Genomic DNA, 26,777 nt, shown 5'->3' with positions numbered 1-26,777 from the left:
ATTTTGTGTGAAACATTAATTCATTGATCTTTATCTGCACAGTATTAAAATCAGTGTTCTGTGTTTTATCTTTTATATACTACTTGTAAGCATAGCTGTTTCCGAATATAACAAGTTCATGTTGTTTTGCCTGCAGACTGCTCTCCCTTTTGAAGGGATGGAGCCTTTATTAAAAAAACCTTAAAAAACAAACCCAACTGCTAGACACTCTGCGAGATAAAGGCTTTGTTTGTAAGCCTTTGGTCATGCAGCATGAAGGTCTAAATGCATTTGCTATGCATACTTTCCATATCAAGTGTCTTTTGTTGCTTTTGATCTACTTCTTTCAACTCATTTTTGGAAGTTGACATTTTTTTCTGACCCGCAAAAGTAAAAACCCTAAAAAAGTTTTTTTTAAAAAATAGTATTTTCCTAACTGTCAGAGTTAAGTAGCTGTTATACTGCAAACTGTGTTCTTCTGTGACCAGCATGAGATTTTCCTTTTGATTTTTCAGTTTGTAAGAAGGAGGGTTTCATTCTGGAAGACTAATTATTTGTAGACTGATTTGAAATAGTTCCATTCAGGTAATCTTTTACATGGAGGCATAGAAAAAGTCTTCAGACTGATCGCTGCACTTCTGCTGACTCTCTGATCATAGTTTTTATTCTTGCTTTTTCATCACTGGCACATACATATTTAAAGTCCAAAATGTAGTTTTCTTTTTTATATTGAGAAAAGAACAGTGCGATGGAAAAGAAGCCTCAGCCCACATACGATGAATTTTAGGTCTTTACTCTGTGGTTTTATCTCCATAAATGCTTTTGGCCTATCACTCTGAGCTGGGGTGGGGGATATCATTGCCAACTCTTCAGCATTTGGCTAGCGTGTGCTGGTGACACGGGACACTTTTTGCTGAAAGACTTGTGATGCACCTGCTAGGTTCCAAGATCCAGTCGAATGTTGGGGCATTTGTTTTCCCTGGCATCTCACATTAACCCAATAGAGGGACCTGATAACCTAGATTTACATTCTAATAATGGATATTTAGTTTTTCACATGTATATTTTAGGGGGAAGAGGATGTGTTTTGTTGTGTTTTTGTTTTGAAGTATCTCCTCCATAACCTAAAGACAGGAGAAGAAATGCGGATTTGGTCCTCTGTGCTACACTAAACCTGTATTAAATGTTAATCTGGCTGGTATGCGTATTTAACAAAAGATGACAATGCAGGTTCTAGTATAAATCCAACTGCTCTTTTATCATCCCTAAGAAATAACTGTGGGTCATTCAAACCCAATTTTTTTTCATGCATTAAAATACGCAGAGTATAGTTCAGTTATAGTAGAGTAATGCTGTGTGATTGTGGCACACATGTCATTAAGTTTCAAAGTTCACCAGCAACATGTAGAGGTAAATGTCTTGAATGCAAAACATTTTCAGTTTAGTTTGTCATTGTGTTACTGCTTATTACGCTGTGCAGTATTCCTGTAGGAACATTTTTAAGATTTTCTGACCTTAGTTTTTTAATCATTACCCAAACTAAGTATGTAAAGTTCAAGCTGTGAAAATTTGTGTGTGAAGAAAAGAATAGTTAGGTAGGCAAGGGAACTGTGAGACCAAGCCTTTTGCCTGTACTTTTTGATATAATTAATTTGAAGTCCTTAGAGTGTTCAAATGCATACATGTTTATAGGGTTGGGAATAAACACCCTCTTTTTCACATACATAAACATGTAAACTGAAGAAAGAGCAGATTTATCATATTTTGGAAACAGTACTATATCCTTAAGTTAATATGCCCATAAAGCTTATTTATTAATAGAAAATAGTTTAACTTTTGTAAAGCTCAGACAACTAAGTTAAAAAGTTCATAGAAGAAAACTTAGCTGTGCTCTCCTCCCGCCCTTTCAGGAGTGACTAGCTGAGGACTATGTAACTCACACTGTCATATTTAAAATTTAGAAAAGAAATCTTTTGTATACAGTATTAACTTGGTGAGAAAAATTGCGGGGATGTGGATTCGTCTTCAATTAAGCAGTGGAAGATGACCGAAATGGCTTTACTGTAAAGGCACATGCCTCAGAAAACTCCCAGGTATCCTCTCTGAACTGCTGTGTGTGCAGCAGGTTAGGGCCTCTTGTTTTTCATCTTGTGATTCCCCCAGTGCAATGATTGCCCCAGTGCAATGAGCTTTGTCCTGTGAAAGCACCTGTAGTTGGGTTTGTGAGGAACAGCTGCACCTATCGCAGGTGCTGAAGTCGTTTCAGTTGGGTTCCCTTGCAAGTGCTGTCAGTATGAGATCTTCCAGCCAAAGCTCACATAATGGTTGTGACCGATGCAACTCAAGTTCGTACTGGTGCAGTGTCTCTGTGAGGCTTATTCTGTCTTTTCTTTCCCTTCTTTTTTTTGGCATTTTATTTGTTAATTATGAGATAACTGCTCTGTTCTGTATGTCTGTCTTGGTGACTGTTAGATGTGGGGTAGATTTGGAGTGTCATGGACTATGCATTTGTATTTTTTATTCCATTTTAGGGATAGGAATTGTGGTGGCAGGGATTGGAGCTCAGCAGTAGGCTCTCAGGGTCACTGTATTTGTGCAAACTGTACAGGTTTCAGGGTAGTCAGCTTCAGCTGACACATTAGTGCAGAAGAAAACCACAGTCCTTGAGAATAAATGCTTATCTGAGAAATTTTTCTTTCAAACTGTCTTCTGCCTTTGTACCAGTGTGAGTGATCATGTTGAAATGCTCATTTCTTTGAAATGCTTGTTCCTTTGCAAACATGTCTGTTCCAATATGTGAATTATCCATTTCAGGACATCAAGCTTAGGTAGGCTCTGTGGTGCCTATCTTACGTACTATCCTACTGAAGTAGGCACATCTTTTTAATGTAGTTAAAATGTTATCATTAGCTTCTGCTCTGAGTAATCAAAGCTATCTTTTAAAACAGTACTACATTACCTTTGTGACTTTCTAAATAGCATCAAATGCTTAGTTATGGTGTTTCTCTCACCATCACGCAAAAAGAATAACAGAATCACTTTTTTAGTGTTATGACTACTAATGTATTCCCACAAAGGCTTACATAATGCAAAGCAGAGATATAAGCTCAAGTGCTAGGCTGGTTAGTCCTCCTAACAATCAGGATTTATTTGCAGCCATCTCTGTGCTGATATTATTGCACAGTTTCGGATTCTGGAGCTAGCTGAGATACCTCCTTAGTGTGCTTTGTACAGTAGACCATTGCGTGACAGTACACTCTCCACACGCCTCCAAGCATAGGTGTGCACTGCCTATATGCTCTGAAATCATGTGATTACGGTGGTCTGTGATGCTTGCCACACAACTTTATTCCTAAGTCTAAGAGAGCAACCATAAATGCTGTGAAATAACTTCTCCAGTCATAACACGTCCCTGGACTCTGTAGTGGCAGTTTCTGTTCAGTTCTTGGCTTTGTTTTCTGCCATGTAGGTAAGATGTGCAAGTAAAATGATGTCTTTATAGCTGTAGCTATGGCCTTGCTAAATTTTCTTTTCAGCTTTTACTTTAATGGGAAAACTCTAAAGGCAGCCTGCTTAACAAACATAGGATTTCAACAGATGCAGAATTTACATGTTCTCTCGCTCTTGGGAGTGGGTGTGATCAAATTTCTTCTGCTTGGTTTCAGCTTAGAGTAACTTCTAATTAGTGAACAACACATAGACTACCCTTTCAAGTTGGTAGAATTATAAGCAAGAGTTTGTAATTGACAGAAACTCGATTTACAGGATTTTATACTCGGATTGATTCATTTCGATAGGTAAAGTTCTTCCCTGCCTGCAAATAGTGGAATCCTCAGTGCTGAATGCCTTGAGGACCTTGAAGTCATAGCAGTCTGTGATGTGGTCCGATATATTATCAGCTGTTCTGTTACAGTCCAGCTGCATAGGATTTAATGTTCCAGTTACAGCAAGCAGGAGAGAGGTGACTGTAGCGGCTCGATGGTTCTCTGGCTTTTCACAAAGAGTAAGATGAATTCTTGCCCTGGTAATACTTGGGTTTGCAGTAATTATCTAATATTAAAGAATGTTTTCCAGTCCTCTCCATTCTGTTGTAGCATGGCTTTTGACATGGTGAAAACTTTTGCTGCTCTCTGAAAGTCTGCTTGTCTGCTGAACCTCTTTTTGCATGTCTTTTGGAGAACATAATCTGAGTTTGTGCCACTGTTCTCATGTTTTCTTCTGAATTGTCTTGCATATGTATTATCTTGTTATCTTTGTTTCAGTCAGAGGCAGCCTGTGAGGAATGTCTGAGCAGATCCTGGCCCATTAGACCATTTTATTAATTATAATGAGATGCAATGTCTCTTAAAATTTTTGCAAAAGCAATTATGAGAAGATATATAACCCTGTGGCTCTAAGTCATGCTCGAGAGTTTTTCTTGAATCTCAGTTTAGGGGAAGGAAGGTATTTATACAGTCTCCTTCCTGAATAATCTTAAAGGTGAAATACACGTGTAATCTGTTGCAGTTTCCCCAAATTCTCCATTATGAGATCCTGCTAGAGGTAATGAGCACCTAATCCATTTTGGATATAATTTATGTCTATTTTCTTCCATTCCATGCCTATCCAAACATCTCAAGAGTTGATTTTTGGACTTCTTTGAATAAGTTTTTGGAAAAGCTTTCTCGCAGTGCACAATGGTTCATACCTGTCTACGCAAACATTTGATTTAATTAAACATCAATGTTGTAAAAACTGTTGCTATCAGAAGAGACCAGGACTGCTGGACTACCTGGGTTTTCATTACATCAGATAACATAGGCCTTGTTTTCATTTATTCACTACAAACCTTGGTAGCAGTCACTGACTTAAGATATACTGATGATATACTTTAGCAGGGACATTTTGTGGACTGCGTGTTGATATTTAGGAATTCTTTTGGGTGTGTTTGTGGAGACAGAGAATGTGCAAGCCTTTGGAGAATAGTACTGGCTTGAGTTGAGACTATTCTGTCCCATAGGCAGAGTAAAGATCTGCAAATTCTGTAGTTCTATCAAAGCATTTTGGTGTTTGTGGTGTCTTGTACAATCCATTACCTTGGTATAGCAGTTGTTTTGGGTGATGTGTCTTTTCCTGTTTTTGAGCTGCTTTCTAAGGAACGATGACATATGCATTCACTGTTTACTCTGTCCATATGAGCATTCGTTCTGTTTTTACCTTTGGCCTGTCCAGTAATTTGATGATCTATTTTAATGGCATTTGAGCATCTTTAAAATAGTTTTGTAAGAAAGGTTTCTCCTACAGCTTGGTAGAGGAGTCCGCAGACTAATGCCCCAGCTTGGAACAGGTAAACAAAACTTAATCTTTATGTACTGAGCTGGACAGGAACTGGCCAGCCATTCAGTAGACATACAACTCTGAACTATTCGTGGAAAAAATACTGATCAACTGTTCTGCTGAGTCTTTGGCAAATGTTTGCCCCTTTAAAAAAAAAACCTGTGAGTAATTTTTTTCCCCTTCCTTGGAGATATTTCTTATTCTATTAACTGAGAATTAAGAAGGAAAAATTGTTCACATATGTTACTCAATCTTGCAGGACTCGGCTTGCATACCATAACAATTTTGGGAATTCCTTTTCACATTAGATGATCCTCCTGTCTGGATGTTTGGGTTACTTGTTTTGATCGTATTCTTTGAGTTGGATTCTTGAAGGGAGAGACTCCATGTGTGTGACTATTTTGTATTTGAGAAATTATGATGTTGAATGCTTCTTACTTTTTGTATGAACTTGCTACTGGAACTTGCTGTTGACGCAGTGCATTTTGACTGGCCAGCAATAACTTTTACGATAGCAAAAAATTCCAGGCTGGTAAGATGCTTGAATAGTAACTGGTTTGTGCTGAAATTAAAATGCTCAAAAAAGAGGAGTTCTTCAAAATTCTCTGAATCAGAACTTTTTTTAACTCAGTATTTTAGTCTCTCCTCTAAGAGAATGGAAATTCTTGCCCCTAAGTGTCTTCTGTATAATTTAAAAATAGAAATGTGGACCACATAGATAATTATGGCTGTTCAATACATTATCTGGGAATTTGAGATACATCATATTTGTTGATCTTAGTGTGTATCTAATTCAATCTGTAGTGCATTTACACAGGGAGAATCTTAGGGAATCAGTTTCCCTGAATATACTTTAAGAAAAAAAAAATCTGAACTTTTTACAACATGTTTTTCTGCTGATTTGATTTCCCCATTTGGGGAGTTTGTTGGTCAGGCTATTAAATCTGATTCCTTTCCTGTGTGTTCTGCTGATAAGGCAAAATTTAAGCCTGTTTACTTACCTGAATAGAAACTGGGACCTTGAGTCTCCTCTAGTGTTTCTGCATCAGTGAACTTGACTCCAGCTTTTATGAAATATGAGTAGTTCCTGCAAGATTCTTGAAGCATGTTTTAGCACTGATTTTGCATTTATGTAGACTATGAGCTTCAAAACAATTTTCTTTCAATCTTATCACAAGGTGTCACGTTTGTTCTCTTACTGATAGTAGATATTTCTCTATTGTCTTTACAACAAATGAAAGTAAAAAGAATCACTACCAAACTTGCTTTTCTTTTGCTTCTCCAATTTCTTGGTAGGGTGGAAGGAAGCAGTGGAATTGCTGCTTTTGCATAGTTGAGCAGGAGAAACAATTCAGAAATCTGTTTCTAAAATTTGCACCTGTATGTTAGTTCAGGGTTGAATTAAGCACTCCAAATACTGGTTTTCTTGAGGTAGCATTAGCATAAAGAATACAGATACTTTACCAAGACTTTTTTAGCCATGTTTATGGTTCTTAAGTTATTGTCATGAAACTTTGCACTTTCAGTGTCTTTACAATAAAAAATCTCTAATATGAAATTATCTAGTTATGTAATAGGTAGGTACAGTAGGACTTGAAGAATAGATGTTTAAATAGCAGTTTAGATATTCAAACTTGAATTTTTCCAATATCCAGATGGCCTCAGCTTCCTGTTGATATTTATTTAATATTGGGTGGTTGTCCCTTAAAAATTTAAGTAGTGGTAGTCTGTATTAGAATTTCGTAAGCTAAATTTCAGATTTTCTCCTGTGTGTATGCACACTTTCTAAATCTGTAAGTTTGGGGTGGCGTTGCTTTAATGAAACGTTCAGTGACCACTGAACAGAATTGTAAAGATTCAAAGTTTTGGTAGAGCTCTTGCATTAAAATAAGCATTATCATATGATCTCTAGTTCTGTTAGGAAACAAAGGTAAATGAAGGCATCTAGTAGCTGAAGATAACAGAAGCCCTTAGTGATTCTTTCCATGTGAAGTAAGTCGTTTACTTGCCTTCATGCATACGGGCTGTTTTGTTGAACTGCTTTCTTTCCTGTTTGTCATGGACTTCATATTTTCCAGTCTAAGGAGTAAACCTACTAATGGGCTCCTGACCACTGGAGACAAAGAAAAAAAAAAAAGGCGGGGGAAAAAAGCAAGAGATTAATTTAAACCATTTGAAACTGCTGGATTGTCTTTTTCTTTATCAATTTAGTCATCATAAAAGCAGAATGCCAGTCGGTTTGTGTGTCACACGACAAGTTCTAGTTCTACAAACTCAGTCTCTAGGCAGTATGACATTTTCTTGTTTCTTATCCTTTCTACTGTAAAGTCTTTTTTTTTTTTTTTGTATCAGAGTGGTTCTGATAAATTATAACACAAGTATTATGTGTAAGGACTTTTTTTTCTTCACTGTTCTGTAGTGGTTTATGTGTGTGGTGTTTGATTTGTGTGCAGAAAGTGCAAGGTCCTCAATAAATTTAGGCTATATCAAATACATATATATAGTGCTGATAAATAGTATAGTTTACATGAGGATTTTAAACTTCAAAATTTAATGTGGAATAGCTGTAATCTATGGTGTTTGCTAACCCTGTAAAAGCTGAGGCTAAAAAATTAGCAAGTTTGTCCAGGAAAAAAAATTCAAAAACTCAAGTTTTCAACAGGCTTTTTTCCCTATAAAACTTAAAGTGGCGGTGTAAAGCACTGGCAGCCAGGTGTGACTGAAAACTGTATGTTCAGAAACAAATCTTCTGTGTATTGGCTAAAGAGGTAGAAAGGAGGAGAGGATTCTACTGGAGTTCTGTCATCAATCGCTGCATCCTACAAGATGAGCCATGTTGTTCCCAGAGTGCACGAACAACGTGCTAACTCTGGAAGGAGGGATGAGACCATGATACATGCAGCTCTATGGTGGATGCCTGAGAGAGAATTCCATTTAGCCTCCTTTCCCCCATTTAAAAAATTGGGTATTTGTTGCAAAGATTAAATTTTTAAAAATTGAAAAGTGTCAAAGTTTGTAGACAGGTGTCAGATATCATTCAAATTGTGTGTCTGGAGAACTGAATGAAATGCTTTATAAATTTCTGTAAGCATGAAGGTTCTTGCTGCTCTGCTGACAGTCTGCTAGCATATATGGCTAGTAAAGCTACTCTTCAGGAGGTTAGCTTTAATGTACCAGTGCAAAGCAAAGCTTTGTTGGCAGAGTACTTTCATATATAGCATTTTGGTAACGTTTTCCTAGTGTAGGTGTTGCCTTAATCAACTTTTCACCTAAAAGCATAATAAATGGAGTTAACTCAGTGCACATTTGCTGGTGTGCCTGGATTTTCATTTTGAGTAGCATATTGCAAGTGGTATGTATTTTTTCATTTGTAATTGTGCCCATGTGGATGAGCAGGACAGGCTTTGGAAGCTGTTGAGGGGGTAGGTAGGTGGGTCTCATCTGTTTGTGTACTTTCATGTGTATATTGGGAAGAGTTAGAGTGCTCTATAGCCTCATTGTGTATAAAGAAATATATAAACTACAATTTTGGAAAAGACTTATGAATTTATTTTTAAAAAATGGAGTGTACATGTGCACAGTCTATTGAACCGATTTTCTGAGGATTTTGTTTTTCTTATTTTTTTCTATTATTTCTGTTAGTCCTTCTAATAACAGAACAGTAGCCTGTTCAAATTTCTTGTTTTAAATGAACCACTGGCATCTTGCACAAGTATAAGGAAAAACAGAGTTAGCTTTTAGGTAGCTTTTTGTTTTTTTCAGAACTAGATCCACTTCTCCAGTTTTGGTGATCAAATAAGACTTTAAGAAATAAATTCAACAAATTGCTCTAATCTTCCCTGAAGGACTCGGTCATATAAAATCATGAACGGCAGCCATTTCAATGGCTGCTTCTGAAGGTGATTGGTCCCTCTCCATCCCCTTTTTTTCCCTATCTTATTCTTTGATTGCACAGAGACAATTAGTTTCACTGACAACTTGGTTTTACTTCATTTGGAAGCCATGGGGAATTGGGAGTTGTTTTAAATGAGGGTAGGCCTTAGCCTGGATTTCATTAGAAGCAGTAACAGGAATGTTGAAAAGGTTGAAACAGGTGTGTTGAAAAGCATCAGGTGTTTGTGTATCTCTGAAGAAGATGATTTAGAATGGTGTATGTTAAAAGACATTAAAGATTATTTTCCTGGTAGCCAAAATATTTCTTTGAGACGAACATGGGAAATCACGTGTATATATGTGAATGGACAGTGAAGAATAAGCAAGTCTGATAATAAATGTTGTGAATTCTGAAAAGCAATATAAAATGGATGCTATGTATCTTCAGATGATTACATATAATACACTAGCATTCTTCTGTGATTTTATTGTTCATAATTAAAAGTTCTTACCTGTATGGGAACTCAACCCCCCCAGCATCTAATTTTCTTCTAAAATTAGTTCAGGTTCATTTTCAGATAGCCGCTGCTATTTCTAGTCATAATGATGTTCATTGTGAGACTTGAGTTGAAGCCTTTGGGATCTAACATTGCATTTTCTTCTTTTTGGCTTGTTTAGCTTTCTCTTAAGTTTAATACTAACTCTGAACTACTTGCTTTTCATCCCTATTGTTTCAGAGACCAGTGAAACTCTCTAACATATTTTGTGTAAATTACAGTAATACATGAAACCATAAGTTGGCCATAAAATGATCTTTATGGATATGCTTTGCAATTGGAAAATATTGTAGTGAAGTGTGAGTAGCCTCCATGTCCTGTGGAAAATAGATGTGCTTTTCTGAATAGTAAGTGCAGGTTTTCTGTAATCAAACTAAGCTTTAATTTGGCAAAAAGTAGTTTTTAGTAGATAGGATGAGGTTGTTTTTATTTTGAACAGTATGTTAATTGTAGTCCTGTTCTGCTATAGTACTGAGATATTAATGTATTTTAAATAATGTAATTTCTTTATTTTGATTTTAGGAGAATGACATCTTCCTGGGCTGGGAAAAGGGAGCTTACAAGAAATGGGGAAAGAGTAAGAAAAAGTGCTCTGATCTAACACTAGAGGAAATGAAAAAACAGGCTGCTGTCCAGTGTCTTCGCTCTGCTTCTGATGAAGTAAGTTTGGACTATTTAATAGATGCTTAAGGCTTTATGCCCTTCTTTGTGTTAGATATATTTAGCTTGTGATGCTTATCTGTTGATTTGTGACTACTTAAAATGCAATTTCCCCAAGAGTTGTCTGAGAGTTCTGTATTTTTCTTTAGGAAATTATGAAATCTGTGTATGGCAGTAGGATTTCACAAAAGATTCTGTACTATGTAGTGTCATGCTTTCCTTCCTGTAAGCCCTCACCTATTCTTGTCAGGGACCGTTGCAATGCACCGGTTTGTGTTGAAAATACTGCAAAGCTTTACGTGAAGATATTTCTTAAAATTCTAAATTTACTTTGTATGTGAGCAGCAAGGAATGAAATATTGGGGCAGAAAGCCATCTTGATTTGTGCATGCTGTATCTGTAATCCAGAATTGCTAAACGAAATGCAATTTAGCAAGTGTTCAGTTTCAGATTACATCATTTAGTGGAAGTGGAGTTGAAGTGCACTGACTGGAGAAGGTGAGGAGAGGTGAAGGCAACAGCTTGAAGGAAGATACCAGAGGCAGCAGATATCATGTAGCTCAATGGAAGAGTGGAGAAAGGGAGAGACTGTTGAAGGAAACGTTTAAATAGAAAAAATAATCTGTAGCACAGGTCAATGAAAGCTCTCCAGGGAGATTTTTCAGACAGCAGAAATGAGAAAGTCTATCTTTTAGTTTACAGAACTACAAATACTTTGATCTGTCACTACTGTAAGAAGAAACTCTACCCCGCCTATGCAACCTGGTTGTGTTATTGCTCCATACAGCTTCCTAGTCACAGTTTGTGCTTGGGCAAGCATTTGTGTGGTTGTGTAGAGAACTGGATTGGAAAAGTGAATCAGTTTCCTGAGATTAACCTGGTTGGGGTGGAGGAAATGTTAACTCATAGAGGTTTCCTGGTCAGATTTGTAGTACAGACACTTGTGCCAGCAAGAGTGAGGAAGGTATGTGGCCAAGAATACTGAAGGAAGTGGGGTTGAGTTGTGTGGTTATTCCCACCACCTTCAGCAGCATTGCCATCTTATACTGGCTTACTGTTTGTGAAGCTACTTGAGCATTTGTTCAGTTACTGAAGTGCTAATTGACTAATTGTGAGATTTCTGAACTCCCATTTTCCCATTACTTATTATCCTAACAAAGTGATGCAAAATATAATTTTGTTGGTAATTTGCTCTGCTCTCATAGTTACAGAATATTGAGGTCAGCACTCTGACTACCATAAAAGTTAATTTAAATATGAAGCAAATATGAAGAAATAATTGCAACAAGTAATGTCTTTCTTGAGGATATAACTATCTTTGTATACTAATTTTATGAACAACAAAAAGTAGTAGTCTCATACATGGACTACAGGAATACTGATGATTGATTTTTAGCTTTAGAAATTACTCTTTTGATGCATCTTCACATAGCTGAAAATCAAGGAGCATCACTTAAAGACAAATTTATTTTATATAGAGAAATCTAATTGAAAAGAAAAAGGAAGGAGGTAAATTTATTAATAATCCCTGGTCTGCCTCCACTTGAAAGTTCGTATAATCTGAAACAGAAGAAGGGAAGAAACCCTTCAACTAGGGTTTTGAAAGAATATAAAGATGTGTGATCTGAAAGGTTGAACAAGTAACTTCCTCCTTTGATTCCTGCCACCTTGTCAGATTTTTATTGTTCAACATTAACCTATAATTACATTAACCTGTAGACTTGTGTTATTTCAGGGCTATTTTGACTTCTGTTACATGTTCAGACAATTAAGCTTGCACATCTGTTGTCTTTAACAAAATTGCAGGTCATAATTTTTTAAAATGTATTTTCAAACACAGGGTAGAACCTTTAAAAAAAAAAAGTTGTTACTTAAAGTTGTTCTGTAGGTAGTTTGACATGTGTATTGTGTAAGAAATACAGATTTTTTTTTTTTTTTTTTTTTTACCCTGAAGTTGGGGGGAAGGGTGATCCTGCTTTGATGCTAGTGATATTTTAAAGTAACTTGTAAGGTATCTTTTCTTTCTGCTTTTCAAACACATTTGCTATGTTGGCTGGTTTCTGTACTTACGTTTGTGTGCTAATCTGATGGGAAATAACACAAGTTTTTTGGACTGTGAAACATAATGTTAAAATACTATTTCTGCTGAGGCATTCAAGCTGCTTCATGTAATGTTCATGTTCTTCTCTACAAAAAGATAAAAATAGTCTGTTAACTGTAGCCAAAATTGATGATTAGTGGTGTGTGAGTGAGGTGCGTTTATAAAAACTGTTGAGATACAAATAAATACTTTTTTCCCAATGCCACTTGAATTGTTTTCTGAATTATCTGAAAATGTTTACCTGTAGTGAGGTTTTTTATTTTTTTGTCAGATAGGTAGAAGTTGGATGTGTTCATTAGGATCTTCACAAATATGTCCGCTAGCAGCTTTGTTCTCATAGGTTTTTCTTCTTGCAAGGGGTCTGGCAGTAGTCCACATGGGCAGTTGTGGAACTTGCTTATAGTTTTGCTATTCTTCTGTGTTTGTTTTTTTCAAAGTAGATGGACACGGAAATACCAATATCCTCACGCAGGTGTGGAACACTTGCTCTTCCAGCCTAACCTCTTCTTTCAACCTTAGCATTGGGAAAGCAAGCAAGGTTGAGGTAGCTCCATTATTGGGAGTAATCAAAAGAAGTCTTAGTATATTTAAACTTAACTATATTTAAATAAAATTGTATTTAAGTGAAATGGTTAGAATGTTTACCCTGTATGTGTCTGTAGAGAGAGTATATATGCACACATGTATGTGTACACACACGCAAACAAAATACCCCCCACCCCAGAATAGGGAGGCAATTAAATGAACATTTTAGGATTCTGCAGCCTGATCTATTTTAGGGGGAAAAATATGCAGAGGATAAAAGGGTATTGAGGGTTAATAATAACTTTTCTAACTCTCATAGGAAATGACTGAGATCCAGGTACCGTAATTTTGGTGTTTATATTTAATTACTTAAACCAGTAACATGTTGAGAAATTGCAGACCATCTGTCTCCTCCTTCCTACCAGTAATCAAAGGCCCTAAAATTGGGTGATCACTTCAAAAAGATGCTTGATGGGGAGAAGTAGTCATGAAATAGATTAGATGAAAATTAACTTGATAACAGTAAACTGTTTTGTCAGTCTTTCATTTAATGGTTGAAATACATATTTCGAAATCTTGTCTTTGTGGATTTTCATTTACATAGTATTCATTCTTAGGGAGTACTTTATTTGGTAGCTTAGTTTTGTTTGAATTCAGTTTTTTGTCTCTTACTTAAAAGAGTAATGATGTAAAACACTAGACTGAGACAGAAATCCAAGATTCTAGTTACAATTTTATGGTGCAAAACCCAAAAATTTAACTTCAAAAAGCTTACAGTTTGGTGTTTATTTCTAAAACATCTCCTAAGTTATGGAGTATGACGAGTCAGGGAAGCTGCAGTCTTTTGACCACTCTGCATCACTGTGTCTTGCAGTGGTAAAGCATGTTGTGGACTAAGTGCTTTTGTGAGAGGAGGCCTGATTTTGGCAGATACTACCTGGTATATGTAAGAGTGCAAACCTTTTATGGATATATGTTCTGAGGACACTATCTTTTTGTGGTTTTGCTGTCTCAAGTTGTCTATATCCGTATGAATCTTTGGCTGCAGATGCTTTTGATGCAGTCAGAGGCAGAGAGAATGTAAGTGCGTTGCAACTTGCCAGAAAACGAAGACAGAATGATGGTGAGAAGAACTTTTATCACAAGTACTTTAATGTAGTAATCAGTTGCTATTCTTACTGCAGTTCTAAAGTTGATTTTTTCTGAAATACTTGGAGTATAAATAGCAGTTCAGAGATGTGCTGAAGAATTGTTCAAATTTTAAAAAGCTTGTTAATACTGACCTTGAATAGAGACTTTATCTTAATTCTTACGCCGCTGAATTGTGGAAGAAATTGTAAAGTGTTGGTTTGCAATTAACTAGCAAAGTAAGCGTATGCATTCTAATGAAATGTTGAGTAAAAAACCCCAACTGTTCAGGACTGGGGAGTATTTATGTAAAAGTCCTTTGAGGAAAATAAGATATTTTATCCTGAAATTACTGCCTCAATTTTTAAGTAAAAACAGCTGTTTCTGTCAGCATCAAATGACTTTTTTTGGTTAGTGTTTTTTTTGTTGTTGTTTTTTTAATTCCTGTCTGGTACATCTAAAACTAAGAAGGTCAGTTTGTTCATGTATAGTTTCTGAGATGCTTTTTTTTTTTTAAAGCATCCTAATTCTGAAAGTCTGTAAATTATTTTGGATCTGAATAATGAAACTTGTCAGTAACAAGACAGCAGTATCTTTGAGACTCAGAAGTTTAGTAAAAAAACTAAGAGTTTAGAAATTTGCCTGTGTTGTATTTTTGCAAGGTGGATACTGTCTGAGCAAGATTGGAATTAGAGGTTACTTGTTGAAACTGATACATGTAAGGCTGTTCAGTAGGTTTATTTCCTACTAATAATATTGAAATTAGTCATGTTGCCTGTCCATTGGTAATAAATCCAAGCTTAATTACATTTTAACTGACTAGTTTTCTGCTAAAGCTTGCATTGCTCAATAGAGCAAGCAGGTTTTCAGCTGTGTTATTGCAGTTCCTATATAATGTAGTTCATTCATGGAACCCTTGCAGGATTACATGTGAAATTCCACCCCAAGATGGTGCTAGAGTTTCAGCTAAAGCAGTCGGTGTATCTTTATTCTGCTGAACTGTATGAGGACATTTTAAGAATGAGCAAATGAAACTTCTTCATATGTATCTTACTTTCTGCACTGATGAAACCAGATCTCCCAGACTCTTTTTTTCTCTGCCTATAGGTAGTCACTTTGCCTAAGCTGTTCCACAGCACATACTGAGACATTGCTGGTGTCTAATGCTGCTGATCTCTCAAGGCATGACCTAATGGGGTTCAGGCAATATGGTCCATCTCTGAACTAACCAGGCTCTCAGAATCTGCTAACTGTCACATGAAATGGTGTACAACATGTAAAAGTAAGAATTAGTCTTGGTTGATAGACTTTGTAATGAATTTTGAAAGAGCACTGCTCTAATATATTTGACAAAAGCAAACAGTGCCTTCCATCCCACTGTTCTAAGAGGTTACTGCTTGGAGGTAATACTGAAACATAGTTGGTGGAACTTCGTAACAGTAATTCCTCTGAAATGTAGTCAGGTGTGGGTGTGCTGTTATTTGGAGCATTGGCTTTGCTTGTTTTGAATTATGAGGGGCGGATATGACGCTTCTGATATCTGTATTATCACATGGGAGCACTTACAGGAACAAGTGTGGCTCTAGTGAACAGTGTTGTTAAAAATTTGAAATGGTAATCTTAATCTCAAATGTACCTTGCTTTCAGCATAAATTTGAGATGTGTCTAAAATCAGATTCTGTTGAAAAATTCTTAGCATTTGTCATCTTTCTTGCTTTAAGTGCAGAACTGTCAAACTTACCATGCAGCTTCTACGGTTCTGCACATAAATCTTATTTGAAGAAATAAGCTCCTAATCAGGCCAAACTAATCAATTGATTATGATTCCAGAGCTGAGTGTATTTTTATTGATGGGTTACTCTGGCCAACTATTGTAGTCTCCAAAGATTATGGTATTTGTGTGCCAGTTAAACCAAGGCACTATTGGATAATCTGTCTTGCACTTGGCAATAGTGATGTGCAAGAACTGAGGCAAAAGGACTTGTGGACCCTGTAGTGCAGGGACTGTGTTTTTCTTCTAACGTAGGATGCCAGATTAACTAGATTATTTAAAATTAGTTTTAATCACTGGTTTATTTCTGCTGTTCTCTGCTTCTCTGATGTAAGCCAATATTAATTAGGTAATACACTTTGACCACTACGCTGGGGTACCAAGGAATCAGCTACTAAATATTAGATGGTTTGTTAAGTGATTTAACTTACGTATCTTCATGTAACTAGAAGTGACGTGAACAAGAGATGTGTAAAGGAAGTACCCAATATTCTTTCGACTTTTTTAAAAATAAGTGAAAAACATTAGTCAAAATGCCCTGTAAGGATGGTAACGAAGTGCTAGGATGAACACTGCTAATGTAAAGATAAAGGACATAACAAGAATGAATCAAGTTGTGTAAAAGCCATCTTAACAAATCGGAAGGATGAAATGCTGAAGTTGCTCTTGAAAAGTCCAAATTTATTAAAGCAAAAAAATGAAGGTTCCAAAGCAACCATAATACTTCTTGAAGCATATATCCTGACTAGCTCAGTAGTAAGCATTTATCTGTGTCTGAGGATGATTGTTCAGAATTTTTTTCCAGGTAATGCCAAAACACTTCACAAAACCAGTGAATATTATCTTCCTTCTGGGTTGTATGCAGTTTGCCTTCTGGAAAGGGATATACTAGCTGTTTCTAGAACATACAGCATTATTTAGGAAAGGATTTTAAAAATTTTCAGGAGCTAAGAAGAATTTTAGACAAGATGTATGTTTTGAAACATAAAATCAAGCTGGGACTGATGTCACTCAGGTGCTTTTGTGAGAAGGCACCATAGGGTTTTATTATTTCCAACCAGTCACTGTTTTTCTATGATAATTTAATTTGTATTGGTTTAAGAGAACTTGTATTGGCTCTGTTTTATCAAATCCATTGGCTCAAAAAGTTTTCCTTCTTTCTCCATTCGTATACTAAGTAAGCTATGTGGTATTGAATTTGGCAAACTATATTAGCCTGTGTTTTATGACTTCAGATACCATATAGAAAATTGAAGTGAATTTGTCTTGCCAAGGTAACCATCACAGAATAAAATAATTACAATAAATCAATTCCTTTTTCCTTATGACTTTGGCATTTAAATAGATATTAATAGTACCACATATCTGATTTGTCAGGTTACTGAAGCTGCTACCCTGAGTATAATGTCTTTAATGCAAGTTGACAAAAGTTTTATTTATTTCAATTTTTGTATGAGTTTTCTTGATATAGAAAAATTATATATCGAACTGGAGAGGTTCTTTGTGGGAGCTTAGTCTACACAGAAGTTGCTTTATAACTCTTTTTGGGCATTTGCTTCTCAGTTTACATCAAGCCAGCAGAAGTAAATTAATGCTTATCTCTTATTTCTTGTATTTAAGTGTCTCCCATTGTATAGATAATTTTGTCTTGGAGGCTGAAAGTAGGTGTTTGGTATGTTTGAAAGTTATTTTACCTTGTGTGTGCTCCCAACGATAATGGGAGCAAAATGGGGCAAGGCAATTCTCTCGCCAGGAGCTTCTCATTTAAGTCTGGGACAGAAAGAAAGTTTGCATATGCACATCTTGGAGGGAGAAGGTGGCACAATCTTTCAGATACACAACGATGGCCATAAAAATGCCGGAGAAGTCGGTTACAGAGCTTGCCTGAATAACGGCTTGTGTTTCATCACAGAACAATGTTATTAGATTATAATTCCTTAATGTACAAAAATAATTTTCACCAAAAAACTGAATTGGGGCCCATTATGAATTCTTATCATATGCACAAGCAGACTTCAATGACTATGGCAGAGTACCTACTGAGGAAATTTCAAGTGTGCCTTCTGCATTTCACTTGATCAGAAAATAACTTTTGCATAATTAGTGGGAACACACTTTAAAAAGTTTCTTCCATTTCATTGATAATATAGATAAGAACATCTCAGCATCCACAAGCTGAGGTACTGTGATTAAGTGAAATCTCACAGCAGCACTGCTTACAAAGGTAGTAAGTCTTCTCTGGCTTTGAAGTCAGCATGTTTGTTTATAAGTGATGAATAATAATCGAGAAGAATAGTTTCCAGAGAGGAATTATCCTCTTGGGCAGATAACTTTTATCTCAATGTAGCCCTCTATGGGAGGGAGCTACAAGAATTAAGTTTTAAATAACAGAAGTCAGATTAACTGCTCTAGTAACCTACATTTAGGGATAGTGTGTTCATTTTAAGTTAGTTTGAGCTGGTAGTTGACCTGTTTTATTTAGCATTAGTAAATAATGTGTTATTACCTCTCTTAGACTGTGCGGTGTGAAGTAGTGAATTACAGCTCTGAAATCTGAGTCTGATCCTAGATATGTGATTTACATTTCCTAATGCTGTTTTAGTACAGAAGAAAAGACTAAGAGAGTTGCAAGAAAGTATTTTTATCTCCTTTTTGGAGATCTATTGCTCTTGCATTGCTTGAGATTGGATTTTTGTGATATTCAGTCAGTTTGTCTGCTTGGAAATCAATATTCTAAGGTCACACGTCTATTGAAGATTTTTTGGATCAAGTATTGATGAGCCCCAAAAGAGAAGTTAATAAATAGAATTTGGTTTTCTGACTGGTCCAGTGTCTTTGTTGTAAATCATTATGTATTCAAGTGAAAAGATAAAGATTTAATTGTGTTCTCACTACTGAAGGGCCAAAGAGGTGTTGTACAAATACATGCTCTAAATGTTTCTTAGTGTCATCCACCTTATTATACTGGAGGGAAATCCCATAGTGCAAACTGGAACCTTGTTTTATTCCTTTGAACTCTACCTGGATTGAACGCCCCAGGGAGCCTGCTGTTTTGGTGGAGTTATTTATTTATTTATTCATTACTTTATTTAGTGTTGATCTTGGGGTTAGGGATTTTTTTTTTTAGTCCTTTTTTTGGTCTTTATCTCATGAGCACCTCTTTTTGAGAGTACTTGTAGCCAGATGAATTATACTGTATGAGAATGTTAGAAAATGAAAACCTAGACTTTTATCTAGCTCTCGTCATCCTACAAAATATAGAAATAGATGTGTGGTTGCAATGAATCACATTTTGTGCCTTACGAAGTTCACATGGCTTAACAGCTGATTCATATAGAACAGCTACCTAATCCTGCTCTTGGTGACAGGCTACATGCCAAGAAAACAGTCCTGGTACACTACAGTCAGAGTTCCGTCTCTGCCTGTAGAGTCCTATGACCTGTTAAAATTGATTTGAAACTATGAATATATTGATTTTCTTTAATTTCTAGATTATTTGAACTTGTATTCTGTGAAAGGAGCATCTATCTGTATTCTGCTCTAGCTGATCCTGCTTCAGCAGGGGTTTGGACTAGATGATCTCCAGAGGTTCTTTCCCACCTAAACAATGCTGTGTATCTCGGAAAGTGAAATGAGGATTTGTTTTAAAAGTGTAAGCTAGAAAGCTCTCAAAAACCTAAAAGCAAATCAGTGATTATTTTAATTGTTAAAGTGAAGTGTAATGCTTTTGTCTTTTCAAAAATCTTAAAGAGGAACAAAGAGCTTTCCTCATACCTCACAGACCTGAAGTAACTACCCATACTTAGTAAATACTTACGGTTACACAGTTCAAAGCTTCTGGAGGAAAGCTATTAACTTATGTTAGGCTAGAAGGAAAAAAAAGAAATCCACAAAACCCCAAAACAAAATCCCCCCAAAATAACCCTTCCCTTTGAGTTTTATAATCTAGTGGAATTTTTCAGTTTCTGCGTACATATTTATGGTATATCAGAAGTGGAAAGCTCATTCTAAATACTGGCCATTACAACTTGGGTTTTGTCCAGAATTTTTGGCTATTGCGTATGTGGAGATCTGCAGAACAAAGTATACATTTGCATGGCATTTTTTTGGATGGAAGTACAAGAGCCATAACTAGACATCGTTACTGGTTGATGGGAAGGGCTGAAAGATCAGTGAAAACAAAAAATTTTGCTGACCAATGCTATCCTTAGTTCCATAGAATAACTACGTTAAATAATAGTGGTGCATGAGCATTTGTGATCGAATTCAGTCCTGCACGGTGACTGCACAGTGCTTGTTCGCAACGTTCAGAAGTAACCTACTAGCAGAGATGAATTTCAACAAGAATTAAAGTGATTCATCAAGAATCTGAGAGGAGCTAATGTTTCACAGCTTCTTACTAAAAACTCTCAGAACATAGAAGTCAGGGTCCACTGTTAACATAGGCAACAGTTTTTAGTGGATTTGAATTTGGTGTACATAATATTGTTTTGTTTCCATGGTTTGCAATTAAGTAAACTGATTATTTTAAATTTATAAAAATATTTCAGAAGTAACTAAATTTATAGATTTAATATCTTCCGGGAACATTTCCTGCATCTATACAGGGGTGTGAACATACGTACAAAAGCAATTGGGTTGTTTTAAGCTAATGAGTTACTACTTGTCATTTCTGACTGCTCTACTTCTGAAGTAGAGCATGTTTAAAAAGATCTTTGATTTAAGATTTGACATTACATATATATGTGTGTGTGTGTGTTAAAAAAACAAACAAACAAACAAAAAAACCACAAAAAACCCAAAAAAATCACACCAAAAAAAACCCCAAAAACCAAAAAACCCCCAACAAAACAACAAAAAAAAACCCCACAAAAAACCCCCAAACAAACAAACAAAAAAACCCCAAACAAACAAAAAGAACCCCAAACAAAAACCCCAAACCAACAAAAAAACCCCCACCAACATTTTTACATATATATATATAAAAATGTGTGTGAGCTATGCTTGGTTTTTTTAATTGCTTTCATTCCTCATTATGCAGCACTACATTAATTTGGCTCTGAATAGAGTCATGTTGGTCAGTAAGCAAGACACAGGCTATTAGTCCTATAACTCCAGTGATCACATTGACTGTTCTTTTTCATGCTGGGTGAGTTCAGAAGCTTAATTTAGCTGTTAGCACAGTCACTCTTATGCCAGTAACATAACACCTATCCTTTATGTAATCCTTCCCTTTTTTCAGCCAGCTGATGAAAAGCCAAAAAGAAAAACTTTTGATGGAACTGGACGTAAGCTAAAGCAGGGGAAGGAGATAGAAATATGTTGGAAACAGTAGAACAGAATAAAATGTGTTTGTTGTGGAGGAAGTTTTGTTATTCAAAATGAAAACTACAAATTTAAAAAACGACGTGCTGCCCTTTGAATGAGAGAAAAGGGTTAGTAGAAATCTGGGTCGGTAGTTTAAATAATCTTACAGATAATCATGAGATTTAAGCCTTTCGTGTTGGAATTACAAAAGCAATCACAATTAGGCACTAAGACTTCCATCTTGAAAAATGTTTTTAAGGTACTGCAGTATTTGAACTATTTGGGGACTGTCTTTAAATTTGAACATAAGCAAAGCACTTCAGGCAAATCATCTAATTTTCTTCAATGATTGTGTCCTATTGAACCAAGCCAGTGCCTGGAATATCTTACTTTGTAGTTGCAGCAACCCCACTTCCACAATGCATTAACTTAAACAATGAAAAAAGACAGTAACTAAATCTCATATATGAAATAATTGCTGAGGCATTTGTTACGTTAAGTCTGCAGCTTGTTTTTATATACTGCAGTAGGAGGTTGAGCAAGTGGTCTCTAGAGACTTGGCATTCTGCACAATGGCTTCCCCCCTTTTTTCTTTCCTTTTTTTTTTTTTTTTTTTTTTTTAAGCTAGCGCTAGCTGCATCAGCGTGCTATGCAGGACAGCGTGCAGCATGTCAGCTGACTCAAGTATTAGTTTCATGGTACAGAAGGAAATGAAACGTTTGACTCCAACAAAAGTTTTCACTTCTCCGGTGTAATGGTGAGCATATTGTTGCCAGTTTTGTGTTTGGTTTTTTTTTTTTTTTTACATGATGTTATAATTAAGCTAAGGAAGTGAATCTGTATTCCTTAGATTTTGAGTATTTCCTACAGGTGTCCATTCGATTAGGCAGTTTGGAGAGCTAGGCAAAACCAAGGCCAGCTCCTCCTCTGTTGCCCTTTTGGGGGGAGGAGGGGGGAGTCAGGAGTGGTATAGGCATAAAGTGACTATTATTACAACTACATAGGTTTGTCCATATTACTGTGCTGCTTGGTTCTTTCTAAACAATTTAATTTATGTTGGTAAATTTCCTGATATAGAAGATGCCTTATAAAGTTTAATATTGCTAAGTCATCCTCAGTTAAGTATGTGGCGTAAAGGTTTATATTTAGCACTTCAGTGCAGCAATGCAGTTAGGAATAGAAAATTGCTTTCTCACTTGACTGCAAATAATTAAAATTTAAAAGTTAGCATATAAGTCATTGCTTCAGTATATGATTTTTCAAATGTGTGTTTCTGACAGAGAATTAAACAAGCTAGTTCCACTGTATAAATTAGTATTCCCTTTTCCCTAATATTTTCTTGTGCTTTAGCAACATATATTCACATTTCTCAGCAATTTCTAGCCAGTAATTGGGAGAGAGTAGAAACTCTTAGATCTTGGAAAAATGAAATCTTTATACCACCATGGTGACATAGCAAATCAAAGTATTTTTTATGCATTTCTGTAACTTGATATTTGATCTGGATTACCTTTGGAGAGAATGCATACTCTGTAACTATATGCACACAAGATCATGTAAAATTCAGAAGGTAAGATAATTTTGTAGGAGGTTTGTGTAAGTCTGAGAATCTCCAGGTATGAGGGGGACAAGATGCTGGAGTTGTTACTGAGGAAACAAGATAGGATACAAGAAGCTGCACAGTTCTCCCTCGTTACCATTCCCAGCTGTATGATAATGTGCAGGGGACTTCTTGCATCCTCCTCACTTGTGTCAGATTGCTGTGTTTAGCTGTGATTCCAGCCTTCTGTTTGCAGTTTTGGAAAGTGCAAAGTGTAATCTCCAAGCATGATCCCTAGGCTTCAAAATACTAAGAGCACAAATATCTACACAGTACCGACCTCACCTTGTTTTCCTTCCAACAGAAATGGTCATTTCAGGCTGTAGGTTGGTATTTAGTATTTTGCTGACTGGGATTCAACTTCTATTCCATTAGAATAGCACGGGGTTTTCTCCTATGTAGAATATTGATAGTATATTGTATTGTGTTGTGTGTGTGTGTATTTTCCAGTATTTTGCTGTTCTGGTGCTGTTGCTTTATCTAGAACTGCTCGCAAGTCTAGGCAGATAGTAAAAGCAGAAGCATGTGAGAGTAACACTGAAATTGGATTGAAAAGGAAGCTTGAGTGTATGGAAGGCTTATATGGAGGAATAAAGGAGGAAAAAAGAGGCTTATAGGGAAGATGAATAAGGTGTTTATTTTTCCCTCTGCTCTCCTGAGTAAACAGCACAATGTTTAAAAAGAAAAAAACTGGGCATTGTGAACTGGCAAAACTATGAGATAGGTTTTGCATGAAGATACTGTGGAAGCGTTTCCTTTCCCTCTGCACCACCTATATGTATATGTCTTCATACTGTTCTTTTCACCTTCACTCCTGATTTTCTGTATACTTTTAACAGTCTGTTTCTCACAGATATAAACTGCAACCGAAAGGGTCAGGCTTAGCTTTTTAAAATGCATCTTAGTGATTACTTGCTGCTTGAACTTTTATCCTGAGACTCTTGGCTAAATCTTAAGTGATACAGTGCAGTAAATGTGAGAGTGCAGAGTTTGCAAAACCTTGGATATACAATAATGCAACAATGTGTCTTGTTTGAAACCTCTGTGTGAATGTATCTACATATGTCGTGGGATCATTTTGACCTCTAATTAATGTATTTATAGGAATGGATTTATACCTAGTAAGAATTTTTTTTTTTGCTTTTTAATGCATCGTTACCATGCAAAAAGAAAAATACATGTTTGCTAAGATATGTTCACTGTATTGATGTCTTTCTAGAAAACGAATATTCTTTTTAGTAAGTTATGTTTTGTTTTCTTTTTTTTTCCTTTTTTCTCTCGTCCCCCCCCGCCCGCCCCCCCCCCCCGTGGTTTTGTTGTTATGCAGAGCTCTGGGATTGAAACGCTAGTGGAGGAGCTTTGCTCCAGGCTGAAAGACCTTCAGAGTAAGCAAGGTGAGGAATAAATCTTTAAACTTCTGAGGCCATACATTGTATTTATCAACTGTGTAACATTCTGAGACGTGGGGGTGGGTGGGGGAGCAGGCTATTAATTCAGTAGCTTTTAATACAGGCCATGTAATTTTAAAATACATTTGAATTATTTCATTCAACTAGTTTAAGCAATTCTGTACTACTGTGCTTTGTTTACCTAAGAAATAGTGATTCACAAATGGAGTTTTCCTTATTAAAAGCTACAATTATTCATATCCAGCTATGCCTGCTTCTTCAGTAACTATTCGATGTTCAGCATCCCCCCCCTTTCCACCAAAAGAAATCAAAATAAAGTAGGCTTGATTCTGTTCCTTTTGTGTGTTGATACTGGCGAAGAGTAGATTGGCCCCAAAATTGTTATATACTAGCTATTCCTCTGGAAAGCATCCAAGTAGCCATGGCAGAGGTGTGCTTAAAATTTGTGGGCTTTAGAGGAATGATAATGGGGACTTTGTTATCAAGCATAGGGCAGGGAGCATAATACAAAATTGTGGTGGTTCCAATGAAAGTTCATCGCACATGAATGTTTGTTCAGATGCATAGTAGCAACTTCTGACACTTATAGTAAAATTAATGTTTATCGTGCAGTGTAAATAGCAATAAATAAGGGATAAATATTTACCTGCTTAAAGCATGATTTTAGCTGTTTCCATTCCCTTTTTCTGTTTTTAAACAGTAATTACTAGTTGGCTCTTAATATTTCATAGTGCTGTTGTGATGCTTTCTTACTGAGCCAAGGTGATGTTGACCATTTATTTTGAAAAAAGTAAAATTAGCGTGTATCTCACAGCATTTTTTTGGTATTTTACAGATTTTAATATAAAGAATTAGAAAACTTTAGTTACCTCTCACACAGGGAATATGCCTTTACATCCACCCAAAGCACAGCAACTACTGCAGGGTTACTTCCTTTTAGTGAAACACATGAGAAGTTAGATGCAACCATTTGTAAAAACGTTTAGTTAAATAGCTGAATTTTTAAAATCTTTTTTTATATCTAGCAATGTAAGAAGGAGATAAAGTTTTTAATATGAAATAGCTAAAAATTCAATAGAAAGTCTCCTAGTGGGGGCATTGCTAACAATGAAGTTGCATGCAGCTGCTAGCCAGTCATGTTTGGTGAAATTTGTAGGGCTTAACAAGACAACTGTGGAAAACTTGAATCTTGGGTGATAATTTGTAATTTCTTTATGTATAATAATCAGACTATAAATTGCTCTGTTTTATGGAAATTTACTACTATTACAGTATATATCCTTGTGCTTTTTGTTAAATACTGTTATAAAATATACTGGCTTTTTGAATTTTTCTGTTAAGCATTTGGAATTTTTTTCCAAAACAGAGGAGAAGATTCACAAAAAGTTAGAAGGCTCTTTGTCTCCCGAGACTGATTTATCTCCCACAGCAAAGGATCAAGTAGAAATGTATGCATTTTTTATTATTATCTGAGATGCTTTTCTCTTTTGTCCTTTTGCTCCCATATTTTAAAACGGTGAAGTTAACTTAGTGGGTAATCTGAAGTTTTGTAGATATTAAGGAATAAGGATTTTTCCTGCCATCTTCTTTTGTTCATCTTATATGTAAAAATATGCACATTTGATACCGTGGGCTAGTTTAACTTATGTTGAAGTCCTGACTGCTTTCTTCTGACTATATGCAGAACTCAAGTTTCCTTAAGACCAAGTCAGCTAGGCAAATTAAATGCCTTTAAAACAGCATTAATTGACACGTTAGACTTGCAGGGAGATAATCAGTTTCCTGTCTCCAGAACTCTTTGTCTTCTGTTGCAGAAGTGGGAAACTGAAACTCTTTATAACTTTTAAACTCTTTATAACCGATGTATTCTACTAGTTACCAAATAACTGAGTCCAGTGTTACTGAAGTAGCCAGGAGTTTTATCATAGACTTATCTTGGAGTTATGACTGCTTCCGTATCTCTTAGTAATAACCATTGCTAGCAACAGTCTAGTATAAGTGTTGCTAAATGGATGATACTTCAAGGAACTGATTGTGCTAATGTGCATTTAACTGACTTCTGAAGACTTTTTAAATAGGTTTTCATTGAAATACATGCAATTTAGTATAAATATCTTTACTGTCCAACACATGCTACTTTAAACATTGCAGAAAACCATAATTTAATCTTGTCCCTTTGGACAAAGCTGCTAAGCATCTTAAACTACTGTAGAACGCTCTTTTTGCAGTAACTAGGATGTTTTATTGGAAGTCAGGGCTTGTTGACCGTCTTTGCAAAACCATGTTGATGATGTTTGATTTCTGTAATTGCTATAGCTTTTTCTTAATAGCTGGACAATCAAACTATGTAGAACTTAACAGATAATATCTCATTTCACAAAGGAGAATTAAAAAAAACGTGAAATTCAGGACTCAACTGACTGAAATTCAGGATTTCGTCATTTATACTCTAAATCAAACATGTTTAAGACGACTGTAGTGAATTGCTACGTTATCTAATAAATCTGGAGTCAGGCCTTCACTGTTTTAAGCATCCACAATTTCTGTCTAC

General features: G+C 36.0%; 1 protein-coding gene across 2 annotated transcripts in view; it reads left to right on the top strand.

Annotated features, from left to right (window-relative positions):
- Positions 1-26,777, top strand: part of KIAA0232 (KIAA0232 ortholog) — a 68,897-nt gene that overhangs the window by 24,231 nt on the left and 17,889 nt on the right. The window contains exons 3-5 of one of the 2 annotated variants that reach the window (XM_059817420.1): positions 10,248-10,385; positions 24,145-24,211; positions 25,593-25,674. In XM_059817420.1, the coding sequence (XP_059673403.1) occupies positions 10,248-10,385; positions 24,145-24,211; positions 25,593-25,674 (287 nt within the window). Of the gene's footprint in view, positions 1-10,247; positions 10,386-24,144; positions 24,212-25,592; positions 25,675-26,777 lie in introns of those variants that run through there. The other variant, XM_059817421.1, reaches the window with a different exon arrangement.

This window comes from Gavia stellata, chromosome 5 (genome assembly GCF_030936135.1).
Source record: "Gavia stellata isolate bGavSte3 chromosome 5, bGavSte3.hap2, whole genome shotgun sequence".
In the NCBI taxonomy this organism is placed as follows: domain Eukaryota; kingdom Metazoa; phylum Chordata; class Aves; order Gaviiformes; family Gaviidae; genus Gavia; species Gavia stellata.
Note: the sequence above shows the minus strand (reverse complement) of the source record. Positions and strands in the feature narration are given on the sequence as shown.